The sequence below is a fragment of the Jaculus jaculus genome, chromosome 11 (genome assembly GCF_020740685.1).
Source record: "Jaculus jaculus isolate mJacJac1 chromosome 11, mJacJac1.mat.Y.cur, whole genome shotgun sequence".
NCBI classification, from domain to species: Eukaryota; Metazoa; Chordata; class Mammalia; order Rodentia; family Dipodidae; genus Jaculus; species Jaculus jaculus.
Window position 1 is genome coordinate 94,453,575 of NC_059112.1, and position 22,752 is coordinate 94,476,326.

The 22,752-nt window shown below is 45.3% G+C and overlaps 1 protein-coding gene across 1 annotated transcript in view; it reads right to left on the minus strand.

Moving 5' to 3' along the window:
* Fam120a (family with sequence similarity 120A) overlaps positions 1–22,195 on the minus strand; it is a 122,967-nt gene extending 100,772 nt beyond the window's left edge. The window contains exon 1 of the mRNA XM_004652309.3: positions 21,722–22,195. Coding sequence (XP_004652366.2) covers positions 21,722–22,195 — 474 coding nt within the window. The remainder of the gene's footprint in view (positions 1–21,721) is intronic.
* Between the last annotated feature and the right edge of the window lie 557 nt (positions 22,196–22,752).

The window sequence follows — 22,752 nt, forward strand, 5'->3', positions numbered from 1 at the left end:
ACATGATAGAATGACCCCGCCAGGGCCTCTAGCCACTGCAAATGAACTCCAAATGCATGCACAACCTTGTGCATCTGGCTTATGTGGGCACTAGGGAATTGAAACTGGGTCCTTAGGCTTCGCAGGCAAGCCCCTTAACTGCTAAGCCATCTCTCCAGTCCCCCATAATGGATATGAATTAGAAAGCAAAGCCCCAGTAGCAGCCAACATGCAGAACTTCACAACACAAAATGGTTTGTGCAGTTCTTCCTGGTCACCTTCACCCCAATAGAGCTCCTTGTTCATTCTGAACACTAGGTTTCAGATCAGCAGTAAAAAGGAAAATGCTTTTGGATGTGACAGTGAGTGCCAACAATCCCAGAAAACAAGGCATGTTTGAGGCCAACCAAGTTTCAAACAAATAAATAAACAACAAAACAAAAATCCAATGTATTTAAAAAGTGTATAAAAAGCCAAGAAACACACACACAGCACTTGGGAGGCAGAGGTAGGAAGAGCGCTGTGAGTTAGAGGCCACCCTGAGACTACATAATGAATTCCAGGTCAGCCTGGGCCAGTGAGACCCTACCTCAAAAAACAAAAAAGAAAAAAAAAGGACATAAACTATTAGTAATCCACCACAACTCTAATTTGCAAATGATGAACACTACCTTAATCCTTCCCCAAAGGCACACAAAGCATTAAACAAGCAGCTGACTGCAAGAATTACTGTCCTGCAACACCAGGTAAAGGCACCACACCCATGAGCCAGAACAGGCACCACACCACACTAGTCAGAGATGATACAACCTGCCCTACTAATGGACTCTTCAAGCTTCTTTCCTTCTACGATTCTAGCATTCCTCCCCCACTAGTGTTCATTATAACTTCATCTGAGGAAATGTAAAGCAGACTTAGAAACCCAAGGCTAAGCCAGGCCTGGTGGTTCGGGATTCTAATCCCAGCTACTTAGAAAACTTAAGGCAGGAAAATCTCAAGTTCAGTGCTTGCATGGGATACAGAATAAATTCATTTTAAAGTTAAAAAGGATGGGGGGAAGTGGCTGGATTTAGTTCAGTGGTAAGAGTACTTGTTGAGCAGACATAGAGGCCTATGATGGTTAATACTGATGGTCAACTTGATGGGATTCAGAATTCTAGGAAACAAATCTCTGAGCATATCTGAAGGAGTTTCTAGATTAGGTTGAGGTGGGAAGATCCACCCACACTAGGTATGGGCAGCAACATTCCAAGGCCTGGGGTCCTCAAGTAACTACACAGAAGTGAGCTGAGCACCAGTATTCATCACTCTGCTTCTTGACTGCCAGTTGAATGTGACCAGCTACTTATTGGAATATTCCTGCTGCCATGATGGACTATAATCTCAAACTGTAAACCAAAATGAACCCTTCTGCCCTTAAAGTGTTTCTTGTCAGAATTTCATCACAACAAAGTAACTAATACAGGGTACTAGGTTTAGTCCCCAGGATCTCCCTATACAAAAAAAAAAAGTTAGCATGGCTGGGGTATAGCTCAGTGGTATACCTCAATGCAAAGAGCCTTGGTTCCATCCTCAGCACACACAAAAAATTAAAAACAAAAAAAATCACCTCCCACATGGTAACAGGTCACAGAGGCTATCTTTCTCAGTGGATGAATGGTGGAAATATGGTTCAGCAGTCATCCGGTGTGGGGGAAGGATCTACCAAAGAAAACGACAAAGAGCGTAAAGCAAGTAAAAGCTGACGGTACAGGAGTCGTGCACAGAAGATGACAGTGTAGCCGGGCATGGTGGAGCACACCTTTAGTCCCAGCACTAGGGAGGCAGAGGTAGGAGGACTGCCATGAGTATAAGGCCACCCTGAGACTACATGGCGAATTCCAGATCAGCCTGAGCTAGAGCAAGACCCTATGAGGGGGGCAGGAGAGAGATGACAGTGCATTTGTCGAAACTCATACATTTGCATTACCAAGAATGACATTTAGTATATGCAAGTTAAAAAAAAACAACCTGTAAACCAAGCTATCAGGAGATGGCAAGGCAGAACACACAACTGTACTATCAAATGCATCATCACTGAACAGAGTGAGCAAAGGCCGTCTTTGGTGACTTTGAAAATTATGTGTGATAGAAGCCTTAGAGCTGGGCAAACCCTGTACTCTGCTTTGTAAGTGTGTTACCTAGGATCTGGGTTGTTTCTAAAACCACTATGCAGGAATACTAGGATCAAAGTGAACAGGAATGGAGCCAGGTTCTCACTGGCAGAAGAAATAGACAAGCAAGGGGCAAGGTGGCTCTGGCTTAGCAATGAGCTCAGGTAAAATCTGGTGCTCAGAAGAAGATATAGATTGGTAGAGACAGAACCGCGGTAGGGCAGGTGTGCCAGTACATAAAGACTTCCCCAGCCCCAAGGCAGGAGCTGGAACATTTTGCAGGGCCAGAAAGAAAGCAAGGAAAAGCCCCTACACTGAAGGATGGTGCATATCCCAGAACCAATCAAAGAGGTCCTGAGGAGAGTGTCTGCACTGGTAGTGGACCAGAACCCAAACAAACTGATTATGTCCCATATAATGACAACATCAAGTGATTATGATCCAGAATTCTGTAGTTTGAGAGGGTCTCTCAGACTGGTAACCCCAATTTTTTGGAACTTATCCTATTTTACAAAAAGTTGGTAAACAGACATGAGAAGTATAAATGAATAAATGATTTTATTTAGGAAGCAATCATAATTTGTGAGGCTTATTTAGGGGAAATTTAGATCAAGGGAGGAAACTAGCTGAAATACTGGAGCCAGAGAATTTATCTTGTCCAGCTAGAAACTAGGGAGAGGAAAGGTGAGAGACACCCATTCGTGGAAGGAAAAGACTAAGAAAGAACCAAAACATCCCCTTCAAATAAAAGACCACACAGAGGAGCTAGAGAGACCACTCTGTGGTTAAGGCAGTTGGCTGCAAAGCCTAAAGACCCAGGTTCAAGTCCCCAGAACCCAAGTAAAGCCAAAGGCATAAGAGGGGGAGTGGTCTGGCCTCCTTTATATGGATCAGACATCCAATCACAGTTGTGTAAGCAGAGACCAGATGGGTTCATGGATTCAAAGGGTTGGCTCAGAGAGGCAGAGCTGAGAAACAGAAAGTTCCTGGTGGGTATGTACCTGGCAGCCCCCTTGGAGGAGACAGGATCAGTTCCAGTTTTGCCAGGGTGGACAGAATGGCATCTCTTTATTCCTTCTTTGGACTTCTGTCCCTAACTAGCTACCTGTTTAAAAAATACTGCCTAGTTGGGCGTGGTGACATACACCTTTAATCCCAGCACTCGGGAGGCAGAGGTAGGAGAACTGCTGTGAGTTCAAGGTCACCCTTAGACTACATAGCGAATTCTAGGTCAACCTAGGCTAGAGTAAAACCCTACCTCGAACCCCCCACCAAAAAGAAAACCAAACAAAAAATTGTCAATAAAATAAACTTTTAAAAAAATAATGCCTTACTCCTGTTTCTTCTTCAATTGCATGAATAAAAGGAAGAGGTAGGACAATGTTTCCTACAGAATTAAAACAATGTATAATCTCCCTGCCAGACTGGTGGAACTTAGTCATCTCTCACCCAAACTGCATGCACACTGAACTTAACAGTCAAAAAGCCTATATGAGAGCTGGAGAAACGGCTTAGCCATTAAGGTGTTTGCCTGCAAGGACGCAGGTTCAATTTCCCAGTACGCATATAAACCAGATGCACATGGTGGCGCACGTATCTAGAGTTCATTTGCAGTGGCTAAAGGCTCTGGCATGCTCATTCTCTCTCCCATCCCATAAATAAAAGTAAAACACTTTTCTTTAAAAACCTATTATATGAAAATAGAAATGTTGCCACAGGTCTTGTGGAAATAAGTGAGTAAAGTCTACAAAGGATGGAAATTGGCTAACTATAAAGGGAGGATTGAATGAATGAATGAAAACAACTATAAATTTTTTTTTAAATGTATTTATTTATTTACAAGCATAGAGCGAGAGAGAAGAGAGAAAGACAGAGAGAGAATGGGCACGCCAGGGCTTGTAGCCACTGCAAACGAACTCCAGACACATGTGCCCCTTGTGCAAGTGGCTTATGTGGGTCCTGGGGAATTGAACCTGAGTCCTTTGGTTTCGCAGGCAAGGGCCTTAACTGCTGAGCCATCTCTCCAGCCCAGCATTTGTTCCTTCTTTATCAACCTTGGAAGCAGCTGCTCCTTCTGGCCAGGGTCTTCCCCCAAACTCCCAACCCCATCGGCATGGGGAGATCTGCCTCTTCCTTCAAGAGTCATGGGAAAAACGTGTCTCTTATTCCGTGTGTGTGTTTGGGGGGGGGTGAGGTAATGCATCGTACTTTCACCTTCAGTGACATACTTGCCTGCAATGGCCGGGGTGGAACACAGGTATTTCATTCCATTGTTCCTTCACCAATTTTTATTCCCCCCTATAAGACTGGAGTTACCCGCATGCATGACCCACATCCAGCTATTTATGTGGGTCCAGGGCATTGAATCGGAGCAGTCACTCGGCTCCTCATGCTTACACAGGAAGTCCTCTGTAGCCACTGCGCCATCTCTTAAAGCCCTAGATTTGTCTTTTCTTTTCTTTTTTTTTTTTTATTTTTAATTTATTTGAGAGTGGCAGACACAGAGAAAAAGACAGATAGAGGGAGAGAGAGAGAATGGGCACGCCAGGGCTTCCAGCCTCTGCAAATGAACTCCAGACGCGTGCGCCCCCTTGTGCATCTGGCTAACGTGGGACCTGGGGAACTGAGCTTCGAACCGGGGTCCTTAGGCTTCACAGGCAAGCGCTTAACCGCTAAGCCATCTTTCCAGCCCCTATAAATATTTTTTAAAAGTCAACAATTCTTTAACATTTAGGTCAAAGGGAACTGGAGAGGTGGTTTAACAGTTAAAGTTATTTGCTTACATAGCCTAGGCCTGGGTTCAATTCCCCAGTACTCATGTAAACCCAGATACACAAGTGGTGCATTTGTCTGGAATTTGTTTGCAGAGGCAAGAGGCCTTGGCACACCCATGTTTTCTCTTTCTAGCATTCATTCATACATACACACACACAAACTTTTTTTTTTTTTTAAGATTTAGGTCAAACACAAAGGGGCATAAATGCCTGGAGTTTGTTTGCAGAGGCTGGAGTCTTTGGTATGCCCATATGCTTCCACTCTCTCAAATAAAATATGTATTTCTTTTTTTGGGGGGAGGGCTAGAGAGATGACTTAGCAGTTAAGGCACATGCCTGCAAAGCCTAAGGACCCAGGTTCAATTCTCCAGGACCCACATGGTGGCACATGTGTCTGGAGTTCATTTGTACTGGCTAGAGGCCCTAACGTGCCCATTCTCACACACACTCTCTCTCCCTCTGTCTGTCTCTAATAAATAAATAAATAAAAATAAAGATTTAGGTCAAAGGTAGCTTGGCAAAGCCTGGCAGAGGATGTGACCGAGGTGAAAAGATGACGTACTGCAAGGTCTGCATGCACTAGGAAAGAGATTTCCATACTGTGTCACAATAGACCTCAGAGTCAGGTATTTATCTACAAAAAAAAGTGAAAGCCAGCTAAGTGACACACCCTTTTAGTCCCAGCACTTGGGAGGCAGAGGTAGAAGGATCACTGTGAGTTCTAGGCCAGCCTGGACTAGAATGAGACCCTACAGTGGGGGGAAGGGGGACTTGAGAGGCTGGGCCAGGTGGTGCAGAGGGGGTGAAGGAGGAGGACCAGTTTAAGGCTATCCTAGGCTACATAAGATCCTGTCTCAAAAAAATAAAAATAAAAACTTGGGCTGGGGAGATGACTCAGTAGTTAAAAAGTACAAAAACCTAAAAATTAAGTAGCAGGCTTGAGCGCTGGAGAACCAGGGTCAAATGGGAGTACACTGCTTCTTCCTCTAAAGAGCAAAAATGGCTTCACTCCCTTTTCTTTTTCATTGTTGCTCTTCTGCCTCTCCTCTTGAACTTATATAGTGAAACTCTTTCTTCAACTTTATTCATAAAGTCTTTGATTTTATATTAGAAGTTAATAAAGACTGTGAAGCCAAGTGTGGTGGCACACACCTTTAATCCCAGTGCTCAGGGGCTGAGAAAAGAGGATGGAAAGTTGAAGGCTAGTCTGAACTACATAGCAAAACCTATTTAAAAACAATAAAATAAATAAGAACCCTATGAGAGGGCTGGGGAGCTAGTTCAGATGGTCACGTTTGCCTTGTCAGCATGAGGACCTGATTTCAATCCATGTAAAAATGCTACACCTGGTAGCACACACCTGTAATCCCAGGGCTGGGGAGTCAGAGACAGGAGAATCCCTGAGGTCTGCCGGCCAGTTGAGCTTAACTGGAAACGTGCACACGTGTATATCTGCACTTAAATGAACTTGCACACTGTCTCAGTCAGGTTCACATTGCTGGTAGAAATCACCCAACCAAGAGCAGCTTGTGGGGGGGAAAAAAAGAGGTTTATTTTGGCTTACAGGTTCGAGGGGGAAGCTCCATAATGGCAGAGAAAATGACGACATAAGGAGAGGGTGGACATCACTTCCTGGCCCACATAAGGTGGACCAGAGCAACAGGAGAATGTGTCAAGCACTGGCAAGGGTAAACTGGCTATAACACCCATTAGCCTGCCCCTAACAATACACTGCCTCCAGGAGGTGTTAATTTCCAATTGCCATCAGCTGGGAACCTAGCAGCCAGAACACCTAAGTTTATGGGAGACACCCGAATCAAACCACCACACACAGGCACACACACAAATTTCATTTTTAATAAAAATAACCCTTGAGGGCTGGGGAGATGGCTTAATGGTTAAGGTATCTGCCTGCAAAGCCAAAGAGCCCATGTAAGCCAGATGCACAAGGTGGTGCATGCGTCTGGAGTTCATTTGCAGTGGCTGGACGCCCCGGATGGCCATTCTCTTCCTCCCTCCCTCTCTCTCTCAAATAAATAAAAAATAACCCTTGACATGCACATATTGAGAAGACTACTTCATTTTTAACTCCCCCAAAGCACAAAAAGAACTAAGCCTCCAAAACTACTTAGAAATGCCCACAACTGGTATAAAACAAGCCTCCAATAGAAATGGCTCAGACGTTGATTGAGCTTTCTCATCGCCAGAAATCCCAGCTAGTAACCGGCCATCTGCCATATTACAAGTGGTGTGAGCTTAAGTTCAAGGAAGTGAAACTCCAAAACTCCCATGCATGCCCAGAAGCACATTCCACTTCAGCTCAGATGAGTATGTGGGCCAGCCAGTGACCCACACTAGGCTCCAGCCAAGGACAGCAAGCAGGAGATTGCAAAACCTCAGTTTCCTCCTCTCCACTAAAGTCTCTCCAATAAACAAGGTAGGTAAAATTAGTGCTGAAGAGATTAAGTGACAGCAAAAAAGTCCCATTTTGGGTCTTGAAGTACTTTATATTTAGCTAAGGTTGGTAATTTTATTCTATTATAAATTTACCACAAAATTTTAATTACTCTTTTTTGTGTTAACAGCTTTAAATGTCTTATTAAAAAGATAGGTACATCAGGTTGGAGACATGGCTTAATAGTTAAGGTGCTTACTTACAAAGCCTAAAGACCCATGTTCGACTTTCCAGGTCCCAGGTAAGCCAGGTGCACAAGGTGATGCAAGTGTGCAAGGTTGCACACACGCAAAAGATGATGCATGTGTATGGTGTTCAACTGCAGTGGATGGAAGCCCTGGTGTGCCAATTCTCTCTCACACACACATAAATTCTTGCTCTCTCTCCCTCTCATTAAAAGAAAAAAATACCATAAAAGATAGGCCCACGAGGTGTGGTGGCACATGTCATTAATCCCAGCACTAAGGAGGTAGAGGTAGGAGGATCTCTGAGTTCAAGGCCAGCCTAGGCCCTACCTCAAACCCACCCCCACCAAAAAAGACAGATATATCAAGATTATGTTTACAAAATAATGACAGAAAACTTCCTCAAGATTACTCAGCAAGTATAGCTAGTAATTATTTTGTTAATTGTGAAAAACAGCAAGGATAGCCTTGGAAATAATACTACTGCTTAATTATAACAACCAAGTTCATATTTCAAAGAACTTTCCTGTTCCTGGCAACAGACAGATGAACTGCACTTCCTACTTAACACTTTGTACCTTCCTTTGACCTCTTCATCTGTAAAAATAGCATTCCGGGCTGGAGAGATAGTTTAGCGGTTAAGTGCTTGCCTGTGAAGCCCAACGACCCCGGTTCGAGGCTCAATACCCCAAGACCCACGTTAGCCAGATGCACAAGGGGGTGCACACATCTGGAGTGCGTTTGCAGTGGCTAGAAGCCCTGGCACGCCCATTCTCTCTCTATCTGCCTCTCTCTCTGTCTGTCACTCTCAAATAAATAAAAATGAACAAAAAAATATTTTAAAAAAATAATAATAGCATTCCTCTCCATCATAGGGAAGCTGTGATGATTCAACATTGCATGCTCTCTGCTCAGAATCATTTCAAGTAACACTAGAAACATGCCTATTACTATTTTTTTCAATAAACTATATGAAAAAGGTTTCTTGATACCTTCCATCAAAGACTGTCATAAAGACACGACAACCAGGTATGGTGACGCACGCCTTTAATCCCAGCACTCAGGAGGCAGAGGTAGGAGGATCACTGTAAGTGCAAGGCAACCCTGAGACTACATAGTGAATTCCAGGTCAGCCTAGACCACAGTAAGACCCTACCTCAGAAAAAAAAAAAGACACAACAAATTATATGGCTTTTCCTCAGAATAACATTGAAGTAGCTCAGAGAATAATGTGACACCATTTTCCAGCCATTGTCCTATTTGGAAGACACATATTAACCTGATCATAAAACATGTAAGTAATCCTAAAATTTTTCCATTAAAAACAAAATAAGGGCCGGGCGTGGTGGCACACACCTTTAATCCCAGCACTCAGGAGGCAGAGGTAGGAGTATTACCGTGAGTTCAAGGCCACCCTGAGACTCCATAGTGGATTGCAGGTCAGCCTGGGCTAGAGTGAGACCCTACCTCGTAAAAACCAAAAACCAAAACAAAATAAGGGCTGGAGAAATGGCTTAGCTTCAAGGCTTAGGGACCATTGTGGAAAAGGTGGTAGAAAGAATGTAAGAGCTAAAGCCAGGCATGGTGGTGCACATCTTTAATCCCAGCAGTTGGGAGGCAGAGGTAGGAGGATCACCATGAGTTTGAGGCCACCCTGAGACTACATAGTAAAATCCAGCTCAGCCTGGACTCTCAGGAGCAAGACCCTACCTTGAAAAAAAAGTAAGAGACAAAGTGGTCATGCATTCATGACCTCTCAGTGGCTGACACTACCTATAAGACCTGCATAAGAGGAGGACAAAAACAAAAATGATGATATCAAAAATATAAGTTTATATTAGTTAGAAATAAGGAAGTAGTTAAGGCACTTGCCTACAAAGCCAAAAGACCCAGGTTCAATTCCCCAAGCCAGGTCCACGAGGTAGCATATGAGTCTGGAGTTTGTTTGCAGCAGTGGAGGCTCTGGTGTGCCCATTCTGAATCTGCCTTTCTCTCTCTCTTAAACAAATAAAAATAAAAACTGTCAGGTCTCTCTGCCCCCAAGTTTCTTAAAAAAAGAAAGAAAGAAAGGAGTTTAGTAGAAGGGGGATATAGACGAGGGGACAAAGGAGGGTGGTGGGAAAGGATTATATGGAGATTGTAAATAAAAAAGTTGAAAAACAAGGCTGGAGAGATGGCTCAGCAGTTAAGGTGCTTGCCTGTAAAGCCTAATGACCCAGGTTCAATTCCCTAGTACTCACATAAGCTATATGCACAAGGTAGCATATGCATCTGGAGTTTGTTTGCAGAGGCTAGAGGCCCTGACGTGCCCATACTCTCTTATACACATACACACACACACACACTCTCTCTCTCCCTCCTAGAAAGAAAGAAAGAATGGGCATACCAGGGCCTCTATCCACTGCAAACTAACTCCAGATACATGTGCTATTTATGCATATGGCTTATGTGGGTGCTTGGGAATTGAACCTGGGTACCTAGGCTTCCAAGACAAGTACTGCTAAGCAAGAATCTCTCTATCACCAAGTAAATAAATTCAAAAAAATAAAATAAAAACAATTTAGTGTAGGCAAATGTGTGAGAAAAGTGGAAGCCTTGTGTACCATGGGTAGGAATATAGAGTGGTGTGATTATTACGGAAAATGTATAATGGCTCTTCAAAAAGTTATAGAATTGCCCTGTGATCTAGCAATTCTACTTCTGGGTTGAAAGCATGGTCTTACACATGCATGTTCATACCAGCATTATTCATAAAAATAGCAGTACCCCAGGTACCTATTCACATATGAATAATTTTAAAAAATCCTTCCATAAAATGGAATATAACTCAGACTTGAAAAGGAAATTCTAACACTTGCTATAAAATGGAAGAAACCCTGAGGATTACAAACCAGGTACAAAAGGAAAAAAACTACATGATCCTATTACACAAAAGACCTGGCAACAGAGATAGAAAGCAGATGCCATGAGCTGGGAGAGAAGAATAGGGATTTGTGTAATGGGCATAGCTTCAGTTGAACAACATTAAAGGTTGTAGGATGGACCGTAATAGCAGCTGCCCAGCACCAACTGCACATGACGCCAGTGATCTGTGTGTCAGGAGTAAACAGATGGTAAATTATCTTAATGTGCATCTTACTATGAGTACAAGAGTAAAAAGAAGAAGCACTCTGCCTCTGGGTGTTCTTAGAAGACTTAGGATGTAACTTCTACTTATCAAAACATAAAATTTTATTTTCCCTTGGGATAAGAACAGTTAGCACGTATTTCCCAGGGTATCCCTGGTCTTTTCCCTTCTCTATTTAGCAGATTGATTGCAATGTGGTTATAGTCTGGTTCAACGTTTTTTTTTTTATTTGATAATAAAACATTTTTTACCTAAAAATAAAAAAAAAGTTCAAGTTAAATTTTAAAAATTAAGAAAACGGGCTGGACAGATGGCTTAGTGGTTAAGGTGCTTGCCTGCAAAGTCAAAGGACACAGATTCAAATCCCCAGGACCCACATAAGCCAGATGCACAAGGTAGCACATGCATCTGGAGTTTGTTTGCAGCGGCTGGAGGTCCTAGAGCACCCATTCTCTCTGTATCTGCCTCTTTCTGTCTCTCTCAAAAAGAAAATGACAAGGGCTGGAGAGATGGTTTAGTGGTTAAGCGCTTGCCTGTGAAGCCTAAGGACCCCGGTTCGAGGCTCAGTTCCCCAGGACCCACGTTAGCCAGATGCACAAGGGGGCGCACGCATCTGGAGTTCGTTTGCAGTGGCTGGAAACCCTGGCGTGCCTGTTCTCAATCTCTCTCTCTCTGTCTCTTTCTCTCTCTCTCTGTCACTCTCAAATAAATAAATAAAAAATGAACAAAAATTAAAAAAAAAGACAAGAGGAGACATCTACATATTTGTATTTGTAATCTATTTAAAATGGCCTACTATGTTAATCTCCAAATGACCCAGCTAAACTTTAACAAGATTATATATCCTCACTAAAATATCACTATAAGAGGGATGCAGTGGTGTGCACCTGTTGCCAACTATGACATACCAAGATGTTCTCTCTAAATAAATAAATAATAAAGATTTAATTTTTTAAAAATTTAATTTTTTATTGTAAAATATGAAATACTGAAATTTAATTGCCACATTTCAGAAAAATAAACCTCAGATTGACACAATTTAAGACAGTGACCCTTGCCAATTTCTAGGGCGCCAAAGGGTGCAATGGTATGAACAGGATCTAAAGAAGCTCACCAGCAGCATGAGCAGGCTGGATACTGCTCTTCATAAATGTGCTGGTGCAGAAGGACCTGTGAAGAGTCAATCCTCCAGCTGGTACCCTCTAGCAGTGTCCCATAATAACTGGTAAAATGCCAAAAGCTTGGTAAGTCCATTCATTCCCACATGACTCTTTTTGCCTAACAACTGAGAAATAAATACCAAGTTACCAAAAGAATCCTGTTTCTCCACAGCAGGTCCTCTGCTATCATGTAGTTACCATCACATTCACAGATGCTGCAGTATACGCTCCCTGTGATGCCAGGGAACAATGTGCCATAGAATCAGGTGCGTCAAAGAGAAAAGGCAACTAAATTCTGCCAATGTACCCAGGCTGCTGCTCCTTTATGTCTTCTGAACACAGCATGTCTTGAGTTAAGAAGCATAAAAGGATTACTCAAAGATAAACCCTCAGCCCCAGGTGGCCAGGCAGAGACCAGTCAGTTGGGAATTAATTCTGACTACAGGCTGGAAAACTTCCACTTTCCCCATCATACTACCCTACAGGACAGTCACACCGCCAGATGTGTCACACTCACTCAAACAGTCTGCAAACACCATGGATAGACCAGGGATTGTTCTAAGAAGGCAAGATCTCCACAGAACCTACTTCCTAGAGAAAACATGGAAACAAGCTATGATAAAGTAAATAATGAACCATGCAGACATCTGGGGGGATTTTGAAATATTTGATGGGTCTGATTCATTTTATGTCTAACTGATTTATTTCTAAAATTTTGTCTATAAATCCATTGGAAAATAGTCTGATTCAAATTCTAAAACATTTCTTTCAATCACATAGTACTTGACATTTATTCCTACAGTTGTTTGCTTATTGAGGTTGGAATGTATAGTATGTGTCAATTAGCTTCTTTCCATGAGTTTCCGAAAACTAAAATGAAAAGCAACATAGGTCTAACAATATCTTAAAGGTGGAGTGTATTTAAAGAGATCTCAAACACTTAGATGGCTTGACAAAGGGCCCACACTTGGAATTCTTGGGTTGAGTCACATCAGCATTTCTTCGAGTTGGCCAGCTAATTCTTGGCTGTAGGAGTTGGTCTGTGCACTGAAGAATACTCAACAGCCACCCTGGCTTCTACCAACGCCCACATGCTCTCACAAGCAAGTGCCACCAGACACCACCAATCATCTCATCTGTCAACCCTAGATGTGAACTCAAGTTCTTCACAATTGTATTATTTTAGAATATCAAAACAAACTTCAAACATTAACATGGAAAAATGGTTTGAATGACCCTACCATACTATATGCTTCCTGCAGGCTTCCTTACTTCCTAGTTATGTTCACCCCTCCATGCCTGGGTAATAACAGGCACATAGGTTGTCTGCTGAAAGACTTTAGCACCCTAGGAAAACAGTCAGAAAAAAGAACATAAGAAATCTAAGGTAAAAAAAAAAAAAATACATCTTCAGTAATGGCCAATGGTCCAGATATTTAAAGAAAATAACTAAATTTGTCTGGCTATAGAAAAGACAGAGAAAATAATTTTGATCAAAAAAGCGAGTATGGGCTGGAAAGACAGCTTAGTGGTTAAGGCACCTGCCTGCAAAGCGAAAGGACCCAGGTTCAATTCCCCAGGACCCACATTAGCCAGATGCACAAGGGGGTGCACACATCTGGAGTTTGTTTGCAGTGGCCAAAGACCCTGGCATACCCATTCTCTCTCTCTCTCTCTCTACCTGCCTATTTCTGTACCTCTCAAATAAACAAATAAATAAAAGTGAGTGTGACCCAAATGTGGTGGCGCACTCCTTTAATCCCAGCATTCAGGAGGCAGAGACAGGAGGACTGCCATGAATGCGAGGCCACCCTGAGACTAAATAGTGAATTCCAAGTCAGCCTGGGCTAGAGCGAGACACTACCTTGGGGGGGGGGGGGGGAGTGAATGTGTATGTCAAACATATAGGGAGTATACGCAGAGTGAGATGCATGGCCCCTGGGCTCAGGAGAACATAAAGAAGCAGGTAGTCACACACACTGGGATAACCACTGAAAACAAGATGCTGTGTGTGTGCACAGCTGTGTGTACACAGGTGTGCCCTTCCATCAAACCTTCCAAGGGGCTTGCAAAGCAGTTGTTAATACTGTAGAGTAGTCTTGGTAAGCTTCTGTGGAGGTATCAAGAATGACGAAGAGGCACAAGGGGAGGGAGGCTGGGGTGCTAGCATGGTCAAGTATAAATCAGAGAGGCAGCAGTGACTGGTGTGTGCTCGTGAGAGGCACATGCTGGGAGGGGGAAATCTGGGAAGCAAGAGGAGATGGGGTGAAAGGACACAAATGATGTGGGCACTTTTCTTTGCTCATTATTGTGGTCTAAGCACTGAGACAGCCACAGTGAAATTAGAAAGTCACTTAAGTTGAGGAGTTAGGAGACCAGGTTGGGGATGAGCCTGGTCCATGTACGGCTGGGATGCAGTGAGGGTGAGAACTGGGAAGCGTCACATGTTGATGAGTACACGGCTGGGCTCCATCTTGCAAGAAGTGATACTAGACAGTAAAAAGAGCGCCAGGCAGGAAGGCCTAGAGGACTGTGCAGTAACCCAGGAAATAGAAGTGCTCTGATCATCAGGAAGGGCTCAAGGGGCAGCTGGAAAGAGACAGTGGGCTTTGAGAGGTTTAACTTGAAACTAGAAAAAAATAGCTAAGGTTTAGACAAGGATAAAGATCAGAGCTCAAGGAAAAAGTGAATGTCTCAAGTGCTGAATCTACCCTGGAGAGTGTTCTGCTGGGCCTGGCATTTTTTTCAAGTGGGGTAACTTGGAATAAAATCTGGATTTCTGGCTTGTTCGAAAAATCTGAAGGTCTGGCAATATGGACTTTATAGTCCAGTATGGCTTCCATACCACCAGACATGATGGTTCATACCTTTATTCTAACACATGGAGACTGAGGCAGGGAGAGTATCGAGTTCGAGCCCAGGATGGACTATATAGTCAGTTTCAGGCTAGTCTGAGCTACAGAGTGAGACACTGCCTCAAAAAAAAGGGGAGGGGGCTGGAGAGATGGCTTAGCGGTTAAGCGCTTGCCTGTGAAGCCTAAGGACCCCGGTTCGAGGCTCGGTTCCCCAGGTCCCACGTTAGCCAGATGCACAAGGGGGCGCACGCGTCTGGAGTTCGTTTGCAGAGGCTGGAAGCCCTGGCGCGCCCATTCTCTCTCTCTCCCTCTATCTGTCTTTCTCTCTGTGTCTGTCGCTCTCAAATAAATAAATAATTTTTTTAAAAAAAGGGGAGGGGCTGGAGAGATGGATTAGTGGTTAACATGCATGCCTGCAAAGCCTAAGGACCCATGTTCAACTCTCCATATCCCATGTAAGCCAGACACACACAGGTGAGGCAAATGCAAGGTTGTACATACCAACTATGTGGCACAAGCATCTGGGGTTCAAATGTAGTAGCTGAGGCCCTGGCATACCAATTCTCTCTTCTCCCTCTCTTAAAAAAAACTGAGTACACTAATGTATCAACAAGTGTGAAGGCTGAACAAATTATAGAATACCATATGGCATTAAAAAGAAACTAAGTATAGTCAAGGAAATTTTTATATATAAGAAACAAATTGCTGCCAGGCGTGGTGGCACATGACTTTAAGCCCAGCACTGGGGAGGTAGAGGTAGAAGGATCGCCATGAGTTTGAGGCCACCCTGAGACTACATAATTCCAGGTCAGCTTGGGCTAGAGTAATCCTACCTTGAAAAACCAAAAACAAACAAACAAAAAGAAACAAATTGCTGAATAATGTATAGTATAACTACATTAATATTAAAAATTAGGAAAAAGGGCTGGAGAGATGGCTTAGCGGTTAAGTGCTTGCCTGTGAAGCCTAAGGATCCCGGTTCGAGGCTCAGTTCCCCAGGTCCCACGTTAGCCAGATGCACAAGGGGGCGCACGCGTCTGGAGTTCGTTTGCAGAGGCTGGAAGCCCTGGCGCGCCCATTCTCTCTCTCCCCTCTATCTGTCTTTCTCTCTGTGTCTGTCGCTCTCAAATAAATAAATAAAAATTTAAAAAAAAATTAGGAAAAAAATAAGACTAGGGACTGGAAAGATGGCTCAGCAGTTAAGGCACTTCCCAGCAAAGCCTAATGAATGACCCAGGTTTGATTCTCCAGTACCCATGTAAAGCCAGATGCAAAGAGTGACACATGCTTCTTGGAGTATGTTTGCAGTTGACTAGAGGCCCTGGCAGGCTTGTTCTGTCTCCTCTTATCTCTCTTTGCTTGCAAATTTCTTTTTAAAAAAAGTTATAACTGCATTGTGGGGCTGTTAAGATGGCTTAGAGGTTAAGGAGCTTGCCTGCATAGCCAAAAAAAAAAAAAAAAAAAAAAAAAAAAACACCAGGTCTGATTCCCCAGGACCCATGTAAGTCAGATGCACAGGACAGCACATGGGTCTGGAGTTCATTTGCAGTGGCTAGAGGCTCTAGTGCATCCATTCTCTCTCTATCTGCCCCCTTCTTTAAAAAATAAAATTACAATTAAAAAATTAGAACTAGGGCTGGAGAGATGGCTTAGCAGTTAAGCGCTTGCCTGTGAAGCCTAAGGACCCCAGTTCGAGGCTCAATTCCCCAGGACCCACATTAGCCAGATGCACAAGGGGGTGCACTAGTCTGAAGTTTGTTTGCAGTGGCTAGAGGCCTTGGAACACCCATTCTCTCTCTCTCTCTCTCTCTGCCTCTTTCTGTCTGTTGTTCTCAAATAAATAAATACAAAATAAACAAAAAAAATTTAAAAACTAGAACTATATTATAACAGTATACAACACATGATAAAAGCATATTATGCAATCACTGTGAGAAACAGTTCAGAGCCGGGCATGGTGGTACATGCCTTTAATCCCAGCACTTGGGAAGCAGAGGTAGAAGGATCAAGGCCCCCTGAGACCACATAGTGAATTCCAGGTCAGCCTGAGCTACAGAGAGACCTTACCTTGAAAAACAAAAAAAAAAGGGGGGGGGGAATAGTTTAGAAGCCCTTAAAAATAATAAGAAGAGTCAGGCGAGGGCGTGGAGGTATATGCATTATATTCCAGAACTTGGGAGGCAGAGGTAACAGGACTGCTGTGACTTTGAGGCTGCTTGACTACGTAGTGAATTCTAGGTCAGCCTGGGCTACAGCAAGACCCTACCCTGAAAAACAACAACAACAATAATAATGAGGAGGAGAATAAGTAGTCATCGTCATCTGGCGAGATGGCTCAGTGGCACTTGCCACCCAAGCGTGAGTCTCAAGTGAAAGGCAAGAGTGATTGCAGGCTTTTGTAATCCCAACATGCTAACCATGAGGTGGGAAGCAGAAACAGAAGAATTTCCTAGAAGCTTGTAGACCAGCTAGTAAAAAGAAGAGACCCTGCCTCAAATGAGGTGGAAAGCCAGGACCAATCTACACCCGAAAGCTCTCCCCTGACCTGCACGCACACAGGCAGAACTACCCTGGGCATCAAGAGGTAGGCACGCCCCCAAAATACTCTCACACAAACTAAACTTTGACTGTACTTCCTTCGCAGGGGTCAAGAGCATGGAACCCAGATGTCATTGACTCAGCAAATACTTTTTCTCACACATAAAATGGGGCAAGTAAAGTGCTTCAGGCTTAAGAACAGAGCAATGGGAGGAAGAACCAATAAGCACCTGGTGTTACGTCCTCCCCCATCAGCTCCCAGGAAGAGCACTGACCCTGAAAACCTGAAAGCAGTCTCTCCCTTCCTCCTTGGACTGAAAATGCCAACACCATTTCATGTAAGATCTAATAAATACAGCAGAGCACTGATTTAACTCAACTCCACCAGAAGCAAATACAGGACAAGATGGAAGGACTTCGTGATAAGCCGTTACACCTACACCACCAATCTTGTAAAAGCAGCATTTAGGAAAATTCCAGCGATTTAATGCCACCAAGATTTTTAAATAAACATGTCACTCCCTGAAGTTTCAAAGGTTATGATGACTCAAGGCACCCGAGAAGGAACTCTCTCAGTAACCAGCAAAAGCCAAGTTCATGTTAGGCTGTTTAGTGCCCTAAACAAAGTTATTTCAGGCACAGGTCAACTTGAAAAGTTCAAAGAAATGCTATTGTAACTGCACAAACACAGGTAGTAGTCTAACAACAAAGCACTCTCTAAAAATAAAGATTTCTCAAAGTAAGGATGATAGAAAATTATACCTTTCTGTCAATTTATAAAACACTAGACAAGTTTAAGATGGTAAGTTTTGTAACAGAAATGTCTTTCACACATTATAGTTAAGTGTTCATGTCAATTCCTTTACCAATACTTAGCCTTCTAAAAAAAAAAAATAGTAATTAAGGGCTTAAGAGATGGCTTAGTGGCCAAGGCATTTGCCTACAGGGCCAAAATACCCCAGTTCAATTCCCCAGGACCCACATAAGGCAGATGCACAAGGTGGTGCATGCATCTGGAGTTCACATGCAGCTACTTGAGGCCCTGGCATGCCCATTCTCTTTCTCTCTCAAATAATTTTTTAAAGTTAAAGAAAATAGTAATTATCATATGGTGAGATTGTTATTTATTTACTTTTGAGATATAGTTCTGATTTTTAAATGCAACCACTCCCAGGACACAGAACAGTTCCACCATCCCAAGATCATTTCTGCTGTTATGGTATTCACACATACTTCTCTCCTATTACAGCACCAACCTGCCCCCTTAACTGTGGTTCTGTCTGTTAGGTTTACAGTGAGATGTCACATGATTTCAAGTTTTAAACCATTTTCATGGCTATTTTTTTTTTTCTTTTGCATGTGAAAGTGTGTGGTTTGTGTGTATGTGTGTTTGCTTGTGTTCACATGTTGCTGGCAGATATACCTGAGTGTGGGTGTGTGTGAAGGTGGGAGATCAACAATGGGTGTCTTCTTCAACCACTTCCCACCTTACTTACTGAGACAGGATTGCTTGTAGAACCCAATGCTCACCAATTAATCTAGTCTAACTAGCCAGCTTGCCCCAATGGATCCTGTCTCCACTTCCTGAGCAATGGCCCTTTATGTGGGCTAGAAAGGGAGTGAGGGAGAGGAGGAAGGGGAAGGAAAGAAGGAAACACACACACATAGCCTTGCTCCTGGAAACAGAGAATACTGAAAATAAATTTTTCACTCAAAATCATCTGTATAGAATAAGCACAGCATGACTCTCAGGAATAATGAAGTACATAGGGTTATTTTTCTTTCCCTAAAATAGTCTCTGAACCTCACCTTACTATCTTGCTTGGTTGCTAAGAAATTCCTAAAAGTTTTTTTCAAAAAGGTGAGGTTTCCAGGTAAGAAAGGGATTGTCAGGGTAATGGAGTCATTACAGTATTAACCTGCCCAAGTAACACTACCCTGGGGTTCTATATTAGGGATTAAGAGGTTTTCTAAGGGCTGGAGAAATGGCTTAGCGGTTAAGACGCTTGTCTGTGAAGCCTAAGGACCCAGGTTCAACTCCCCAGAACCCACATAAGCCAGATGTTCAAGGTGGCACATACATCTGAAGTTCCTTTTCAGTGGCTGGAGGCCCTAGCAGGCCCATGCTCTCCCTGTCATAAATAAATAAATTAATTAAGGTTCTCTAAAAGGAAAATTATCTTGTGTTCAGACAACTAAGTTTGTCATATCCCTATTTTCATCCCTATCCCCCTCAACAGGTCTATGCAGAGCCCAGGCTGGCCTCAAACTCACAATCTTCCTGCTTCAGCCTCCTGAGTGCTGGAGTTGACAGGTGTGCACCATCAAGGTCCTTGAGATTGTCTTGAATATGGTTTGAATCTAATTTTCAAACACAATGGAATAAAAACTGAACACTTACAAGGTATATGAAGCATTCAAAAGGTCTCAAAGGGGCTGGAGAGATGGCTGAATGGTAAAGGCATATGCCTGCAAAGCCTAAGGACCAGAGTTCAATAACCCAGTACCCACATACAGCCAGATACACTAAGTGGAATATGTGTCTGGAGTTCACTTGCAGTGGCAGGAAGCCCTGGCTTGTCCATACTCACTCTCTGTGTCTGCCTCTTTCTCTCTCTCAAATAAATAAATAGAATTAATTTTTTTAAAAAGAGCCATGCGTGGTGGCGCACGTCTTTAATCCGAGCACTCAGGAGGCAGAGGTAGGAGGATCACCACGAGTTCAAGGCCACCCTGAGACTATATAGTGAATTCCAGGTCAGACTGAGCCACAGTGAGACCCTACCTCGAAAAAACAAAAAAAAATTAAAAAGGCCCCCAAACTAAACCTTAGAATTAAAGATGTCACACACATATTCTAATCTGAGTATTTAGGGTTCCCTAAAAGTCCCCTGACTAAAGTTATGCAAAAGCAAGTAAGTAAAGCTCACTGTGTCTCAAGTGATATTTTCCACCTCTGAAAATAAAAGTAGGAACTCAGGATGTCAACTGGAAGTGGAGCCCATCAGAGAAACAGCACCACTTTCCCTCTCCAACAGCCCCAGGCAGCAGAGAAAATGTGAAAGGTACACACTCCCTCACTCCAACTTCCCTGAGAAATGGCATGCAGTGTATCTGCCAGGCTTATGGGCCAATCACCACTCCTCCAGCCGCCTCCACCCACAGACTTAAACACCATTTCCCCAATTGCAACAGGATTATGGGAGGGACTTCCGCTATCATTTTAGGTTTAACTACCACCATCTCATCCCTGCCAGTGGAGGGGATCAGGAAGAGGGAGGATTCAAAGTGGTGCTTGCACCTGGAGTTCGTTTTTCAGTGGCTAGATGCCCTGGCATGTCCATTCTCTCCCTTCCTCCCCCCCTTTCTTCCTCTGCTTGAAAATAAGTGCATAAGATGTTTTTTTTTAAAAAAAACTTGATCATTTATATGCAAGTGCTGGACCTATCCTGAAGTTCTCTAGCTCAATTTTGGTTACACAGCCTTCTGCCAAAGGGACGGCATAAGTCCGACAACGGAGAGCTCTCATTACCCACTCATCAGGGCACTACTGAAGGTCATGAACACTTTACTGTGAACCAGAAAAATAGCTCCTGCAAGTTCATGCGCGTACTGCATGGCCCGCAAATCCTTACCCCTAATTTTGAACTACTACTTTCGCAGAAGACACAGAGAACGGAATTACTTCAGCAGCTAAGTCACAAAACTGACAAGATTCCCACTTGGTCACGTTTTTCAGTGCCTAGAACGCTAACATCAAAAAAATAAAAATAAAAATAAACAAACAAATAAAAAGCATTTCACTAAACACCTCGTTTCCAAAGATACGGGGACGGCTCTCTGCCTTGAGAATCAAGAGGCCAAGTCACAGGCCTGTACCTAACTTTTGCCACCCACAGCTAAGGAGGGCAGCTCTTGCTATTTCCAGCCGCTGGTTTGCCAAGGCTCTGGCGATTCCCCCACTCCCATGCCACAGGCTTCCAGGAGCTAAACCTGTTGCCGGGAAAGAACGGATCCATTTCGATAGGTGAGTATATGGCTCGAGTCGAAGGCCAGGGGGAGAGAGACTTAAAGGAGGCTGGGAGATGATGAAGACACCGCCAATCCGAGTCCTCTCCCCCAGTGTCCTCACAAGTCGACGGAGCTCAAGCAGACCAGTGGGGAGGGCCGGCTGTGGGCGGACTTCAACCGCACGGGGCCTGCACCGCTCGACATCCATCTTGAGCCTGTGTGCCCCGACTCCCAGGCCCGTTCCTCGGGAGCCTCCAGCGCTCCACGGCCCGGCTTCCCGGGGAGGTGGTGCGGCCTGCAGGAGGCAAGAGCAACCCCGGGCACGGGATCTGCGGGGAAGGTGGGGGGGGGGGAGACCCGGGTTCGATCCACCCCGGCTCCCCCAAGACGTTGGCCCAGCCCCGATCATCGTCGCCTCTTAAAAGAGCCCACCCCACCCCCCTCACCACCACCACCACCACCACCACCTCCTCCCCGGCCGCACCTTGACGTGGAAGCGGATGAGCGCCAGGCGGATGCAGTGGGCCATGCAGACGGGCGGCAGGAACCAGACCTTGGGCGGTGGCGTGCCCTTGTTCTGGACATGGCTGACGATCTGCTGCGCCGTCTGGCGCTCGTTGCCTTGCCTCTTGACCCACTCGTGCAGCCGGGCCTTCTCGAGCGCGCCGTTGAAGAAGACGAAGAGCTCGATGTTGCCCCCGAAGCAGGCCTTGGCCAACGCCGCCAGGTAGCCGAGCATGTGGTTCCACTGGCCGCCGCTGACCCAGTCGGTGTAGAAACCACCGTAGAGACGATGCAGGCAGTTGTCGGCGTCCACCAGCAGACGCAACGGGGTCTGCGGGGGCCGCTGCCGCCCGCCGCCCACCAGGCTGCCCCGGGCCAGCTTCTGCAACTCCACCGGTACCACGGCGCTCGGGCAGTGCTTCTCGATGTAGTCCTGGAAGCCCTGCACGCCCATGGCGGCGGCGGCGGCGGCGGCGGCGGGGCGAGCGCGGGCGGGCGGCGGCGGCGGCGGCGGGGCCGGCGGCGGCGGCCGGGCGGGAGGCGGCGGGGCCGTGGCTCGAAGGTCAGGCGGGGCAGGGAAACGGCCTCTAGGATGAGGCGAGGGGCGAGCCGGGGGGCGCGCTCACGGCCGCCGCGGCCGCCATGTGCTGCCGCCTCCCAGGGCCATGTCTGGGGAGGGACGTGCGCTGCCGCTGCCGCCGCCGCGCTGCGAGGCCGAGGCCGAGGCTGGGCCGGGGCTGGGCGGCGCTGACGTAAGGCCCGCCCGCCCGCGCGGACGCCGGCAAGGAGGAAGGCGGAAGAGGCGGCGCTGGGCCGCGCTCGGGCTCCGCGGGCGGTGGCGGAGGCCGTGGAGCACGAGGAGGGAGGGAGGAGCGGGCCTCACCTCTCGGGCCCTCGGGGGGCCGCCGCGGCCGGCCGGGCTGGCGGGCGAGCGGGCGGGCGGGTTTTAAGAGGAGGCGCCTAGGCCCGAAACCAGGCCGCGCCCCGAGGCCACAGGCTGCCCCGCCCCGC